At 36.1% G+C, this 16,030-nt stretch overlaps 1 protein-coding gene across 1 annotated transcript in view; it reads right to left on the bottom strand.

The window, feature by feature from the left end:
- Positions 1-204: 204 nt before the first annotated feature.
- COMMD10 (COMM domain containing 10) overlaps positions 205-16,030 on the bottom strand; it is a 178,940-nt gene continuing 163,114 nt past the window's right edge. The window contains exons 6-7 of the mRNA XM_043912321.1: positions 2,110-2,169; positions 205-1,383 (exon numbers count right to left, since the gene is read on the bottom strand). Coding sequence (XP_043768256.1) covers positions 1,345-1,383; positions 2,110-2,169 — 99 coding nt within the window. The 3' untranslated portion in view covers positions 205-1,344. The remainder of the gene's footprint in view (positions 1,384-2,109; positions 2,170-16,030) is intronic.

A 16,030-nucleotide genomic window follows, 5' to 3' on the forward strand; every position in this document is an offset into this window, starting at 1 on the left:
TGCAAGCTATATATATAAACAAACCCTATTACATTATAAAAGTGTCTTCTAGATATGCTATCAGTGGAAGTTTGAGTTTAACAACTTTTCAAATCAATCAACTATGGATAGCCACTATAATATTTACATTCTGAAATAATCCAAACACCTAATCCTTCTAAGCAACAACATACAAACACACATGTAAATAAATAAGGGCATAAATTCCATATACTGAACATTTATTTGGGAGACATTTAACATTTGTATTACTCAGATACCTCATATAAGGACTGTGATTTAAATCCAATGGTTCTGTTTAACCACAGGATATTTCTGGAATCAAATTCTTTCATGTGAAGTCTTATTTGAATCTCTCTGTTGTCCTCACTTTCTCTCATTTTCTCCTCCTCTCCTGTTTTCCTTCTTTCCTCCCTCCCTTGCTGTCTGTCTGTCTCCCTAGAAAAAAAATACAGTACAGACTTTTCATTCATAAAAACTTCAAGTGATTATTTTCTGCAGGCAACTATACTCATAAGTATATATAGCCATAGCATAAAATACTGTGCACTTTAGTTCAACTAATTCTAAGACATTAAAATCTCATTGATTGAAATTAATTAACATATTTACAGAAAGAGAATATAAAAATGTTTTAAAAATTTAAGGATATTCATTTAGCACTTATTACAATTATTTTTATTCATGATCTGAATCTATCTCCCATGCTATGAAATGAATTACTATTAATTTGCAGTACAAAGAAAAGCACACAAAAATGTAAACTGTTATTAAATTATTAAACTCAGAGAAAAAAATTAAAGCATGCAGAGATGCTCATTAGAGTTGACTCATAAACTAGTACTAGCTTTCTTTAAAATTTCAAAATATACTCATTATATTAAAGGAAAAAAAGGCCATAATGTATTTAATTGAACGTGGCTACTGTCTTATGTTTATTAATGTAATTAATGACATTCTGTGTTCTCAGGTACACATTATATTGTATCCACAGATCCTCCTTAATACACCAAAGTATCATCAAGTATGTAAAAAATAAACAGGTCAGGCAATAAAGCAAAAATAAGCAGTAAAAACCACATGACAGCCACTTTTGTTTCCTTTAAAACAACGTTCTTAAACAACTGCTTGCTTTTGGCACACAGAACTAGAGAATGTATATTAGAACATCGGTACTCAGAACAATGATCTTCCTCAGCTGTTATTTGTCTAAGAAGCAATAAGCCATATAATTTACAAGGAGAAAGCGACTGAATCCTTCAGAAAACACAACCTGGCAGTTAATCTTCAAAGCAAAATAAGGAGGTGGCAGAAGCGTGATAGAGAAACCAGTCTTCAGGAACATCATGTAAGGGAGTCCAGCTGCGCTTGTATGGTCTCTAGCTGTTTACAGAGACAAAAAAGAGAGAGAGAGAGTTGGTGAAGGGAGAGAAATTCATATGAAGTGTTTAGAAACACACAAACGAAGAAAAAGAATGCAACTGGTAGCTTTGCATTTTAAATCCACTCACAGAGCAATAAATATACCACTTAGAAAATTTTTCTTTTTATGTGAAGCTATTAGAATTCCAGCTTGCTATTTTCAAACCTGTAAAGAAGGATTTCTAAATACTATTGTTTAAAACGTACCTAGCTGTTTTATTTTAAATGATCACTACATAAGATTTGTAAGGGGTGGGGGGAGGGTGGTAGAGGGAACAGTGCATATTCCTGGGTTACAAAAATCAGCATTTAAAAAGAAACACGAAATATCCTCAAAGATAAATCTTCACAGGCTTGGTATGTTCCTTTTCCCTTGGGCCAAGAAATTAAAATATTTAACATTATCTAAGGGCCAGTGTGGCTAGATAATACACAGTTTATTACTTGATGCTTTACATTAAAACAACAATCCTATTGCTTTAATTAAAACCATATCCATTTTCTTCCTGATTTAGTCTGTCAGATCCTCTTCATCTCAGCAATGCTTCCTACTGTGAAACATAAGGTATTCAAGGGAAGTTTAAGGAACTCAGCTCCATAATAGGGCACTTAAAAATAAGAATTCATGAAATGGAGGAAACATTGTGAAAAACCCCCATATAGGAAATTATTGAAAAAAATACATACCTTGTTATAGAAATCAAACAATTCCTTGTGACTGAATTCCACAAGAACTTTCTGCAGGCTCTGTAAAGAAAAGAAAGGAAGGGAGAAAGAAAGAAAAAAAATTAGTTTTGTACAGTTTACACTGCATTTCTGTTCTCTCCAGCTAGCCTCAGAATATGCCATATTATTCTCTGAGTGGTTTAAAAAAGGAAAAAAAAAAAAAACTTACCTGGTCTACTCAACCCCACTGTTCCAAGGACTCAAAAAATACATTTAATAACACTCCACTGCAACAAAAGGTTTCAACTCTACAGGGGTATCTGTTCTTTAAGTTGATTCCACAAAGGTTAACAAAATACAGGCCAACAAGTGAACACTTTCATTATCTATTTTTTTCAAGACAGAGATAATACATGAGATTGTATTTCATCTTTCTCAGCAGTCCATTTGAAATCTGGTAAATACCATTACACAAAGACACTGGCGGCAGCATATCTGATTGAACTCATCCAGCCATTAATGCTGCACACCAGCACAGCTGCTGCCTCCAAGCATTAACTAACTGTTATGATCTTAACCTGCTGAGATGGTTACCTTCTTAAATGCACAGACTCAGCAAAAGTTAACAATTAACATAACAGCTTCAAAGCTGGGACTTAAACATGCTCGTTCCTTTCCCCTCACATGCAATAGAGAACTCTTTAAGGATGCTACAGATACTGAGTGATATTATGTATGTACACAGGATGGTGGAGTAGAGTGCAACATTTAACCCAACCCACCTCAATCTGCCTGGGGTTGATTTTGTAAACTGAGGAAACAAACTAGTTTCTGAAAAGTATTCCAACATGTTTATTTTACTCAGGGTACCTTTGGGAAGTGAAAATTAACAAGGAGAGAACATCAGGAATGTGTTACCTGCTCCGACCACACTGTCATGCTCATGTGATGGAACAGGCACCATGAACTGAAGAAGTGGAAAACTTGCCAACAAACATTGATTCATGTGCTTAACTGCCTACAGTCATGGCCAACATTATATTAATTCCAAGTTCCTAGGTTCACTGCTTTTTGGTTTTACTTGTTTTAATGATTTCCATTTCTATTTAGAAAACCAACATTTTTCAAACCAGGTCTTCCCTAGCTAACTTCAGGAGAGTCAGTGGGGCTCTGCTCAGAAACGGCACTTCCCTTTAGATGTAGCCCAAGCACACAGGCTCAAATTCCTTTCTTTGGTTTCTCTTACACACTCACATAAGTACTTAAGTTTTAAAATGAATGAAGACGCATACTGGCTTTAAAGCTGTATCCTTTACAAATGATTTTTTAAAAACTATGAATTTTTCAATCACATTAGAAAAAATCAGTTGATTAATTGGCACATAACATGAAACCTCCAAAGGCTGAATCAGCATTATCCAGTGATGCCATATTTCCTCCGGCAGTTAAAGAGAGATGATAAGCCAAGGTTTACCCTAGGGGAAAGCGACGCGAGTTCATTTCTTTACCCCCACAGCCAAAAGTTAGGAGAGAATGAAGACTGAATCAGCGTGTCAACAACTGATTTGCTGTAACTTAGAGGTAGCAGCCAAGCTATGCTCTTGTTTCCTCTATTTTGCTTTGCCATCTTTCAAGGTAGTATTTTCTAGTTATGTTACGCTTAGGAAAGGAAGGTAACTTAAAAAAAAATACTTCTTAAAACAACAATAGCTAAAACAATGTGTGTGTGTGCACATGAGTGTCTGTACATAGAGAGAGATGTTTATTTTTATACACATACATCCATCCATAACAGTAGACTCTAGGTACCCTTGGGAGACTGGATCCAGGACTTGCTGTGTATACCAAACTTTGTGGTTGAAGTCCCACGACTGCCCCTCCAGATCTGTGGCTCCCAATCTTAGATTCAAACAACTGCAGATGATGTAGTGCCATAGTAATTATTGAAAAAAATCCACATGTAAGTGGATTACATGTGGATTTTTTTCATCTGCACAGTTCAAACCTGTATTGTTCAAAGGTCAACTAAATTGAGCGTCTTGCCTTACTGAAATAGCCCCAAGAAGGAAAAGAACTGATACCTTGATATAAAACTCCCTGTGTTCGGCATAATTACTGGTAGCTATTACCATGATCATTTCCCATTTGACACATAATGACTTAGAGAAGACCATGAGAATATGAAAAAGTGAGGGAATGATTTTGTTTCATGTGTAGGGAGCATTAGCCTAGATTTTGAGAATCTGTGTTTACCAAAGGGGTAACCAGGGGCACTGGTTACAAGTTTTAGAGAAATAAGGATGGAGATGAGGTGTGTAGGGTAAAAAGGAAAGGTGGGTGGGGCTGGCCAGGGTCCAATTTCCCACTATGTCATGTTCTATCTAACATGGAACCCCACAGAGTCCAAGAATATTAAATGCAAATCTGACCTTTCAGGACATTATAGAAGTACTTCACTGAGAAAAAAAGTATAGATCAAACTGTTTCATTTAACAGCTTGGTAGCTTTATCTATGACTTAAAGTTTATAATGAACGATGGCCTCCCTTTTTACTCTTCCTTCAGGTCCCACAAATATTATGAGTACACCTGATCAAAATCTTTCCTGGGATTATATCATTTTTAAGAAGAAAACACACACTTGAGCTTTCCTTGAGAATATACCAGAAAGTCACAAATTTGCTTATCAAATGAGAATCAACTCTTAAATTTCATTGTTTACTCTTCAGAAAATGTACAGAACATTCAAATCATTATGTTGTACACCCAAAACTGATACTATGTTATGAAATTACATCTCAATTTTTTTTTAAAAGTCACATGGGTGATAGCATTTGGCTGGAGAGAAGAAGCAAATCATCAAGAGACCCTTAGAGACCAAATTTGATTTAGCCAGTGTGAATGATCTGAAAGCCTGGCCAGTGATGGAATGCAAGGACTGGGGGTGAGGGGCAGATAATTAGGAACAGCCTTTTTCTTGGGAGGTTTCCTGGCAGTTCCCCTAGCTGAAAGGCTACTCATGGGCAGTCTGGACTGACAGGCTTGATCTGATTTAAGAAAAAAAAAAAAGAGCGACAAGAAGTCTTGAATAGGCACTTGCCAGAAGAGGATATCCAAACAGAGAAAAACATGAAAATATATATTGAAAGGGATAAAATTATGTATAACTATCTTGCAAATTTGTCTGGAATTATTTACTAAAGCTGAATATTTATATACGTCCTATGACCCAGAAATTCAGTCCTAAATATTAATATTAAGCTCAATAGAAATATATACATTTGGGCACCATGAGATAGATAGAACCAAAACTGGAAGTAGTAAAAATCTGTTTCAACAGAAGGATATATAAGTAAATTGTAGCAGAGGAATATAATGGAATGTTATTTGGACAGGACAACAAACTACAGCCAAGTACAGTATCATGCATGACTCTGTCAAAACAATGTTGAACATTAGGAGTGGGCACAGAAGAACATGTGTGACTAATTTCATGCATAAGAAGATTCTAAAAAAACAACAGAAAAGGTTTTAGAGACACTTCGGTGGTAAACTGTAATGAAGCAACAAAAATATTATTGAAGTATCACAACATTGATCACCTCTGGGTAACTCGAAAGAGGAGGCAGTAACTGGGAGAAAGCATAGGAGAGGCTTCTCATTTCTTCTGATTATTATTATTATAAATTATTGAATTTATTTCTTGATCTTGGTGTTGGATATAAGGGTGTCTCCTTTTTTTGACAAATTACTGTGCTATTTTTCTGCATGTGTGCTATATTTTACCAATTTAAAAAAAGACGGCACTGTTATGTGTTAAATTCATGCATTTTTATTTAATAAGATTTTATTAAAGGCATAAAAAGCCTGTTCTAGGTACTACATAAATAGCAAGGAGCAATAGAAATCAAAATCCCTCACATTCTAGTTAAAGAAAGCAGACAATAAACAAGAAATGTAATAAAAACAATAACAACAACAATAATAAAACTATCACCATAATTTACAACATACATAAAGAAATGTTTGTTGATGGTAAGTGCTAGGAAGAAAAAGCAAGAAGTAATGTGTGTTTGGGGGTAGGCAGGTGGAGATTCAAGGTTAGGTGGTCAAAAAGGATCTCAGAGGGATGATAACATTGAAGATTTAAGAGAAGATTCTATCCCATGGAATAGGAGAAAATATTCATGAATCATTATCTAATATGAATATGATACCCAGAATATATAAAGAAATCCTATAAGTCAACAATAAAAAGATAAACCCCTGTGGGTGGGTCCTAATCCAACATGACTCCTGTCCTTATAAGAAGAGATGAGGATACAGACACAGAAAGGAATGACTCTATGAAGACGATGCAGGAAGCTGGCCGTCCATAAGCCAAAGAGTGAGGCCTTAGAAGAAATTAATCTTGAGGACACTTCGATCTCAAAATTCTAGCCTCCAGACCTGTAGGGAAATAAACTTCTGTTATTATAAGCCACCCAGTCTATGGTGCTGTTATGGCAGCCCTAGCAAACTAATACAGGCCCCATCATCTCTTCTGGAAGGGAAAGAAGAGAAGATCCTTAGTCTAAGAGCAATGGAAAGTCATTGGAGAATTTTAAGAATGATGTAACTGTATTTACATATTAGCAACTCACTTCAGCTTTTATTTGTAAATGGATTAGAGCTGGACAAGCTAGATGTGGAGAATCAGTTAGGAGGGTACGTTGCATTCTTCTAGGCAAAGATATTTCTTGGAGCCCCCTTTTTTTGGGGGGGTGGGCAAGAATACTGGAGTGGGTTGCCATTCCCTTCTCCAGGAGATCTTCCTGACCCAGGGATCGAACCCAGGTCTCCTGCACTGTAGGCAGACGCTTTACCATCTGAACCGCCAGTGAAGTCAATGGCAACCCACTCCAGTATGCTTGCCTGGAGAATCCCAGGGACAGAGGAGCCTAGTGGGCTGCCGTCTATGGGGTCGCACAGAGTTGGACACGACTGAAGCGACTTAGCAGCAGCAGCAGCAGCAGGCAAAGATAGTGACAGCAGCAGTGATAGAGAAAAGTGGAAAAAAAAAACAAAAGACGGTTTGGAGGTAGAAGAGATAGCGTTCAGTAACAGATCTGGGTTGGGGAAGGAGGTGAAGGAATAGGGGAGTCAGAACGACTCTCAAGTTTCCAGCAAGAGAAACTGATGGATGCAACTGAGATCAGAAACTCTATAGAGGAGAAGATTTGAAGGAAGCGAGACTCAAAAGTGCAGTTTCAGACACAGTTAGTTTGATATGTCTGTGATATTTCCCCAAAAATATGTGAAATAAGCCTGGGAAGCCAGAAAAAGAAATTAGCTAAAAGATATACACTTGGGAGTTACTGATATATTGCTATTTAAAACTGAATAAGACTGCCCAGGAGAAGAAAGCAGTATGAACAGGGAGGGCAGCCTGGGACTGACCCCTTCGGAACACCGATATTTAGGGTAGGTAGGTGTTCCATAAATGTTCAGGTTCATAGATGTTTTTTGCATGGCACGTGAAACTGGAAGTATTTATTACATGAATCCAAATAATTTAGTAAGTTGGCACACAGGCAATAAAACTGGGTGGCCTGCCTTCAATGTTCCAGTAAGACTCATTAAAGTCACTAATATTGTTAACTAAATATATACAGACTAGAAGAATAACTCTCTTTCTTCTGCTTTATATATATAAGAATGTAACCAAAAGCCCATTTAGGAAATGCATGACTTATGATGTCTAAGCTGGTCTCATGCATTAACACCAAACAGACTTTCCGCACCCTATCTGAAAACACTGCAAAGTGAAAATAAAGGTGCAAAGACTGACATTCTGCCCATTTCTGAAAAGAGAAGGAAAATGTATTTGTTCACCTATTTCCTTTATTTTTGACTTGTACTCCTATCTGTGAGTATCTAGATAATGTTGCATATACCCATTAGCAAAATTCCCATGAAAATAAAATTTATTAAGGTCTTCAGAAAGGTCTAACTTGATGGAAGCTGACAGTAAAAATATCATTTGCTTTCCCATTAGTTAGAAATTAGGAACATACACATATTTTTCAAGACAGAAATTGGTCTCATCACAAATTATCTAACAGAATAACCTGTAAATAATATAGACATAAACTAGATAAGAATTAAACCAAATTTACATTGCTTAGCTTTTAAAATTAAGTAGGACATCAGAATTAGAAACCATACAATTATATTTATACCTAGAAAATCAGGAGTAGAGGATGCCGGTAAAAGAAATACTACTAATCTCTTGTCTTAGTTAAATCTAAAAATAATTTGCTAGGTACTTAAAAGAAATTTTCTCCTTTTCAGTTACAGAAATGGACAGATATAAAATTTAAATAATATTTCAAATTCCACTGAGTGGTTTATAAAGCAAAAATCATTAGACACCACTTTTTAAATAAATATAAATTATATTCTCTATAACTATATACAGTTACAGATCACTGTAAAAATATTCCAGTGTCTCTTATTATTTGCTGACTATCTACACTATTACTGAATAGTCAGTGCATTCTACTCATATATATGAGCATTAACCATTTCTACCACCCATAATATTCAGTAATTCAATAAATATTTAAACAGTACTGATGCAGAAATGGATAAGCCATAGGAAAGGAGTACACTCTTGACCAAAGAAAGATCCTTTTCTAGGTAGGCAGCTTGTCCTTTACAACTAAGCTTCCAACTATAAGAATGTACATAGAATAGTGAGAAAGAAGGGATTCTCTATCCATTATCAGATCAATGGAATTAATCCTGGCAACAAAAGGGGTAATAGATGTTACAATTAGCTTGATTCAGAGGATGCCAGCTTGAAAAGGTGCAAGTAAAACATTCTAGGCAGAGGGAAAGAGCAAAGTTCCATTTTTCTGTAAGGTGGCTGAACTACACAATTGCCCAAGGTTCTTATCAATTCTGTGACTTAAGGATGCTGACAGGCAACCTCTATAAACAAAGTAAACTGGGGAACTGAGGTAGAGGACAACAAAACGTCAGTAATAAAAAGCTTTAACAGTAACCTAACTCAACCATCTTACTTAATAGATGAGAGAACTAGTCTCACAAAGTTGAAGTAACTCATGTAAAGTATACAGCACTGGAACTAGTCATTGTTCTTTCCACTACATTATTATGGTAACAAGATAAAATAGCACTTTTACCTGCATATCAAGCTAACTTACAGAAAAAGATTTCTCCCCATGAATTTGCACAATTATTTCCCTTCTCTAATTCATTATATACAGAAATACATAAATGCTCTACTGAGGGTAAATAAATAGTTCAATAAACATGGCTGATAAGGTGCCAAGTAAGAGATGTAAAATGTGAGGTTAAGATCTTAAATTTCTCAAAAATTTTTTCTCAGAAAACAAAAAAGCAACTCTTTGTCTCTGTTACATTTTTTTAAAAATCTATTGTGAAAATTTCACAAAGTTAACATAATTGCCATGTTTAAAATTCTAATTCCAAACATACAAACAAACAACGTTAGCCCAAAACATACAAACAATGCTAGCCCAACAAATATAATACATCATATAGAGAAACACAGCAAGAAAAATTACTACTTTCGCCTGCATATGGAGCCGATTTCTGTTGTTCCCTCAAGCCCTGTGATTCCAAAGTCTCTTCATTAAAATACTGCCCAGCCTAGCAGGATTCAAAATCTCACAGGCATTGGCCCGGCTGTTTGAGGAGGGCAGTGGGCAAACTGAAACCCCTGAGCTTGTATCAAAGTTTGATGGAAGTTATAAAAGGACAACTGCATCAAACACATGGAATCCAAGCCACGAACAGCATTTCCCTAGGGTCAAACCAACTAAATTATAACTTGTCTTCTTCCAATCTTTGCAACGTGAAGTTTGGCAAAATGCTTATCTGTTTAGGAATAATGGCAGTACATAAACAGTGAAAGCAAATTTCAAGATCGTGAGCATGGCATTCAAGACTTACACGAGCTGACCCATGACCCCACCTCAGGCCTCATCTCCTAACCTCCTCCTCATGCGCTGCATGCACCAGCAGCAGCTGTAGCATTCTGCATGCTTCAGGTCTTTGACCATGTTGTTCCCCGTCTTCTCCCAGTAATGCTCCCAATTACTCTTGGGTGTGCGTGGACACACATACATGGACAGATACCAGCTATTTCATTTGGCTAGATTCTAATACTCAGCTCAGTTGACATTGCAGCACCCTATGCATATTTCTATCTTTCCCTTTCCCTATTTTATTTTAAAGGAAATCCCAGGTGGCTCAGTAGTAAAGAACCTACCTGCCAAGGCAGGAGATGTGGGTTTGATCTCTAGGTTGTGAAGATCCCCTGGAGAAGGGAATGGCAACCCACTCCAGCAATCTTGCCTGGGAAATCCCATGGACAGAGGAGCCTGAGGAGAGGGGTCGCAAAAGAGTTGGATACAACTTAGCAACTAAAACAATTTTTTTTTAACTCTTTTACTTTGTTTTGAAGTACAGTCAATTAACAATGTTGTGACAGTTTCCGGTGGACAGCAAAGGGACTCAGCCCTACATATATATGTATCTGTTATTGCTGTTTAGTCGCTAAGTCATGTCCAACTCTTTTGCGACTCCATGGGGTGTAGCACACCAGGCTCCTCTGTCCATGGGATATCCGAGGTGAGAAAATTAGAGTGGGTTGCCATTTCCTCCTCCAGGGGATCTGACCAACCCAGGGATTGAACTCATGTCTTGTGCTTGGCAGGCATATTCTTTACCACTGAGCTACCTGGGAAGCCCACACATGTATCTATTCTCCCACAAACTCCCCTCCCATTGTATGGAATTACTTACATTTATATTGGGTTGGCCAAAAAGTTTGCTCAGATTTTTCTGTTATCTTACAGGAAAACTTTTAAGAAATTTTTGGCCAATCAAATACCATTGATGGTAGGCTGTTCAAGAGAGGGGCTTGCCTTTATTTCCATCTAACAGCTTACTACAGTACTTGATCACAGTACTTAATAACTTAATAGATGTTTATTAAGCTTAATTTTAAGAAGGGGAGGTTGCTAAATTTAAATATGTTCCCTTTCACCCACTGGGAGTGGGAAACAATATAAATGGAGAGTATCAGAATACATGGATTTTGTCTAACTGACGAAAGTATTTTCAAAGTATTCTACAGTGTTTGCCCCCTATGCTGACAGTAATTTTACAGGTCTTATAACTCTCCCATGCTCAGTAAATATGTGGACCAAGTACTACAATAATTAAATTCTATGTACTGATTCTCTAGTTAGCTTGAAAAATAACCTCTCATACTAGAAGGCCTCTTCCTCAAACAAGTGAAAGCTGAAGATATGAGGCTTTGTAAATACACACAGAGCTAAAAACACAGTAGTTGTGGCTCTCAACATAAAAATAAACTATTTTTGGCCAGAAACTTTTATTCAATATAAAAATCATGTAAAATACATATGAAATATTGTCACTAAATGTTTAATCAGGGATATATACTGCAGCTTTTAGAACATTTACTGTTATCTGTATATGCTCTCTTCATTCTGGCTAAAATATTACTTTATTCTTGTGTAGACAAAACAATACGCTTGGCAATCATATCATCACCATATTTTCTCTCCTCTTAAAAATTAACAATGTGCTATGCCTGAGCAAATCACAAACTTGGAACCAATCAAAATGTGGCTCCTATAGTATTCATTAAATATAATTTATTATGTGTATGATGATATGTCACTATGATTTTCAGCTTTGGTATTGAAATATTTAGCTGTGGTTGCTGAATATAATCGGCAAGATAAGAGGTTTTGAATGATTACATGAAGCTTCTTAAATATAGTAAGAAATTATGTTAAGAAGAGCACTGATAACAAAAAATGGAGCTTTCTTCCTGTAATAAATATTATAGGTGATGTTATCTTTTTCTGAAAATTATACTTTATTCTCATTATAAGTACTTATCTGATTACTAAAAGCATTATCACTACAGATTCAGGAGTAGCTACATTACTTAATTTCTTAAAGCATATGTTAGCATCCTAGCTGAAGGATTCCGGGTAAACTACAGATACCAAGTGGAAATCATATTATGTTTTCAATGTGTAGTTTTAAAGACTATGAGCTCAGTATCCAAGTCTGGGTTTCTCTTTTGTTCATAAAGTCACTTTACCATACCGAGAGTAAACTCACAGAAATCTGGATGGTGTGTGTACTTTCAGCAGCTACTGCACACTGCATCCTAAATTAAGCAACAATGTAATTCACAGTGCTAAAAAAAAAAAGCAATTAAAAACAAATGTTGGTTTAATTTTTTTTCCATCTCATACTGTCAGGTCAGTTGTCAAGGTTTTAAATGTACCTACATGAGCATTAATTTCACAATTTGGTTACATTTACAGTTCTTATCAGCTAATTGGAAGCTCTGTGTCTACATAATAAAAAGTGTAAGTTCAACAATTGTTTCATGTTATGAAGGGCATTGGATTCATCAAGTAAGAGGCATCTGAAAACCTATTGTTAACCTGCAGCATAATAGTAGGAAACCCCCTATTTCACCCTCAACACATGTGGGCCCAAAACCCTAAAGACAGGCAGGCACAGTAACTAATTTGATTACGAGGTTAATTTAAGGTAATAACCATCTAGAAGAAATTGTTAATTTGTAATCATGTTGATCCACTACAAGTTTTTAACTTGTAATGCTGACAGATGAAGACTGAGCTGATTTTTTCCCATCCACATTAGTTCCCTGCTAACCTAATTACCTGATTATAATTTGCAAATTCCTCTTGGAATCATCAAATGAACTAATAATGCATATTCTAAAAAAGAAATGGTTCTAACAGGCTGGTATTTTTCTATAATCCTGAGTCTATCTGGAGTTCATAAATAAGATTTTCATTTTACATTTAAAATGTAGTATCTGAGGATTATTATTATGAATTCAAAATAGATAGCACTGGGAGATTGTTCAGTCTGTACTATGGTACTTGAGTAAAGGGTGGAATGTGAGCCTAATTTTTAACTTAGGAAAAATAACAACATTGGAGAATTTAACTTAGAGTCTTTTAACAGCCTTATGGAGATGACCATACATCATTTTGTTTGTGTTCAGTCACCCAGTCAGGTCCAATTCTTTGCGACCCCATGGACTGCAGCACTCCAGGCCTCCCTGTCCCTCACCATCTCCTGGAGTTTGCCCAAGTTCATATCCATTGCATCAGTGATGCCATCCAGCCATCTCATCCTCTGACGCCCTCTTTTCCTTCTACCCTCAATCTTTCCCAGCATCAGGGACTTTTCCAATAAGTTGGCTGTTTGCTTCAGGTGACCAAAATACTGAAGCTTCAGCTTCAGCATCAGTCCTTTCAATGAGTATTCATGGTTGATTTCCTTTAAGATTGACTGGCTTGACCTCCCTGCCGTCCAAGAGGCTCTCATACACCATTGAATGCACCCATTTAAAGTGTATAATTCATTGGTTTTTAGTATATTCATAGAACTATGCAATTATCACCACAATTAATTTTAGAGCCTTTTCATCACCCCAAAAGGAAGCCATGGGCCCTTTAGCTATCATCTACCAACCCTCCCTCCTAACCCCTTGTCCCAACAGCAATCTACTCTCTGTGCCTATAAATTGCTTATTCTGGAAACGATATAAAATATAAACAGATCCCTAATGCACGCTAATATTTAAGGAACTGGCTATTAAAAAAAAAAAGAGTAGAGCTTTGCAAAAACAAAACCTGACAAATGTCTTGAGAGGTAGGATAAAAACTCAAAAAGTGCTATCATGGACCCTAAAGAAAGATAAAAGAGTTTTAAGAAGGTGCAATTCAAGTGTCAAAGACTCCCCAAACCCAACTGAGAAAAGGACTAGGAAGTTTTTATTTTAGACTCAGTGATAAGGAAGATGCTACTGACATTGGCCAAAGTATTTTTGGTGTTTTGGTAAGAAGAAGCCAACACCAGTGGATTAAAGAGGTGGATAGAAAATGAAGAATTCAAATGAACGTAAGCCAGGGGTTGGTAAACTGGAGTCCACAGGCTAAATGTGGCTTGCTGACAGTGTTTATAAATAAAGATTTATTGGAACACAGCCACACTCATTTGTTTATATATGGTCTATGTATGGTCTGTGGTTGCTTTTGTGTTTAAAAAATATTTACTATTTGGCCCTTTGCAGAAAAGATGTTTGCCAACCCCTACTGTACACAAATGCCTCAAATTATTAGCTCTACTTAACAAAAGTGACCTAATAAGCATGCATATTCCAAATTATGTCCACTACTACTAGTTTAAAAGGACCTGTTGTTTATATGTTAGTAGAAGAAAGTAAAATCAGCTGTTTTGAATAAAGCATAATTATTCATTTCAAGGATGAAATTTCAGGCCCTCTTCACTACCTTTTGATGCACTGCTGTTTTATACGAAAAGCTAGAAACAGCTACAGAGGCTGTTAGATCATCTCTTTGGAACAAACAGAATATATCACTTAGCATCTCCTATTTATATAAATTTTCAAACAACAGTAAGATCTCATATAATGCAAACTTCTTTAAGAGAAGAAAAATGTGATTTTAAAGTTGGTAGTTTTAAAATAGTAAATTGTGCCTCCAGGTTTATCCTTTTTCTAAATTTGATTAATAAAAAATGTTTTGAATGATTATTTCCAAGCATTTTAATGAATTATATATTCATATAAAGTCTATAAAAATGTCCTTGCATGTCAATTTTAAAACTCTATAGTTAATCTACAAAGAGAAATAAAAAGCCAAAGGTTTGACTCAAACATTAAAACTGGACTGTTCAGCTCTTGCCTGTTACATGTGATGTTTGCCTGAAATGACTCATAGCATAATAAAGCTATACAGTCTGGTTTAACATTTTGTATCTGTTGATGATTAGAGAAGCTATATGCCTCTGAAGCCTAGTCATTAATGTTAATGAGCTTTGTGACCTAGGCCAAGTCAATAAAACAAACCTTTAAATAACCTATTAAAAAGTTCTCAATAATAACTGTGAACCTAAAACCACTTTATATAATTTCTAGCATTTTACAGTTCTAGAAAATAAATAGGGTTTCAAAGACATTTCCTAACCTGAATGAGAAAAAAATGACAGAATGCTAAGAGTATCCATCAAATATCACTTTTTTTTTAATGACAGGTCACATAGAGCCGCTTCAAAAATCACAGATTAATGGAACGGGAATTAAGACATAGATTATTCCATAGGTGACTGGAATACAACTTAATTTAAGAACAGGTTAAATTCTGTGTAGCTCCAAAGTGATAAGGGCCTTAAGATACTGGGGCTTAAGAAGCATCACTACGAACAAAGCTAGTGGAGGTGATAAAATCCCACTTGAGCTATTGCAAATCCTGAAAGATGATGCTGTCAAAGTGCTGCATTCAATATGCCAGCAAATTTGGAAAACACAGCAGTGGCCACAGGACTGGAAAAGGTCAGTTTCCATTCCAATCTCAAAGAAAGGCAATGCCAAAGAATGTCCAAACTACTGCACAATTGCACTCATCTTACACACTACCAAAGTAATGCTCAAAATTCTCCAAGCCAGGCTTCAACAGTACATGAACCGTGTACTTACAGGTGTTCAAGGTGGAGTTAGAAAAGGTAGAGGAACCAGAGATCAAATTGCTAACATCTGGTTAGATCATCAAAAAAGCAAGAGAGTTCCAGGAAAACATCTGCTTTATTGACCACACAAAAGCCTTTGACTGTGTGGATCACAACAAACTGTGGAAAATTCTTCAAGAGATGGGAATACCAGGCAACCTTATGTGCCTCCTGAGAAATCTGTATGCTAGTCAAGAAGCAACAGTTAGAACCAGACATGAAACAACAAACTGGTTCCAAATTAGGAAAGGAGAACATCAAGGCTGTATATCGTCAGCCTGCTTATTTAACTT

This window comes from Cervus elaphus, chromosome 9 (genome assembly GCF_910594005.1).
Source record: "Cervus elaphus chromosome 9, mCerEla1.1, whole genome shotgun sequence".
NCBI lineage: Eukaryota > Metazoa > Chordata > Mammalia > Artiodactyla > Cervidae > Cervus > Cervus elaphus.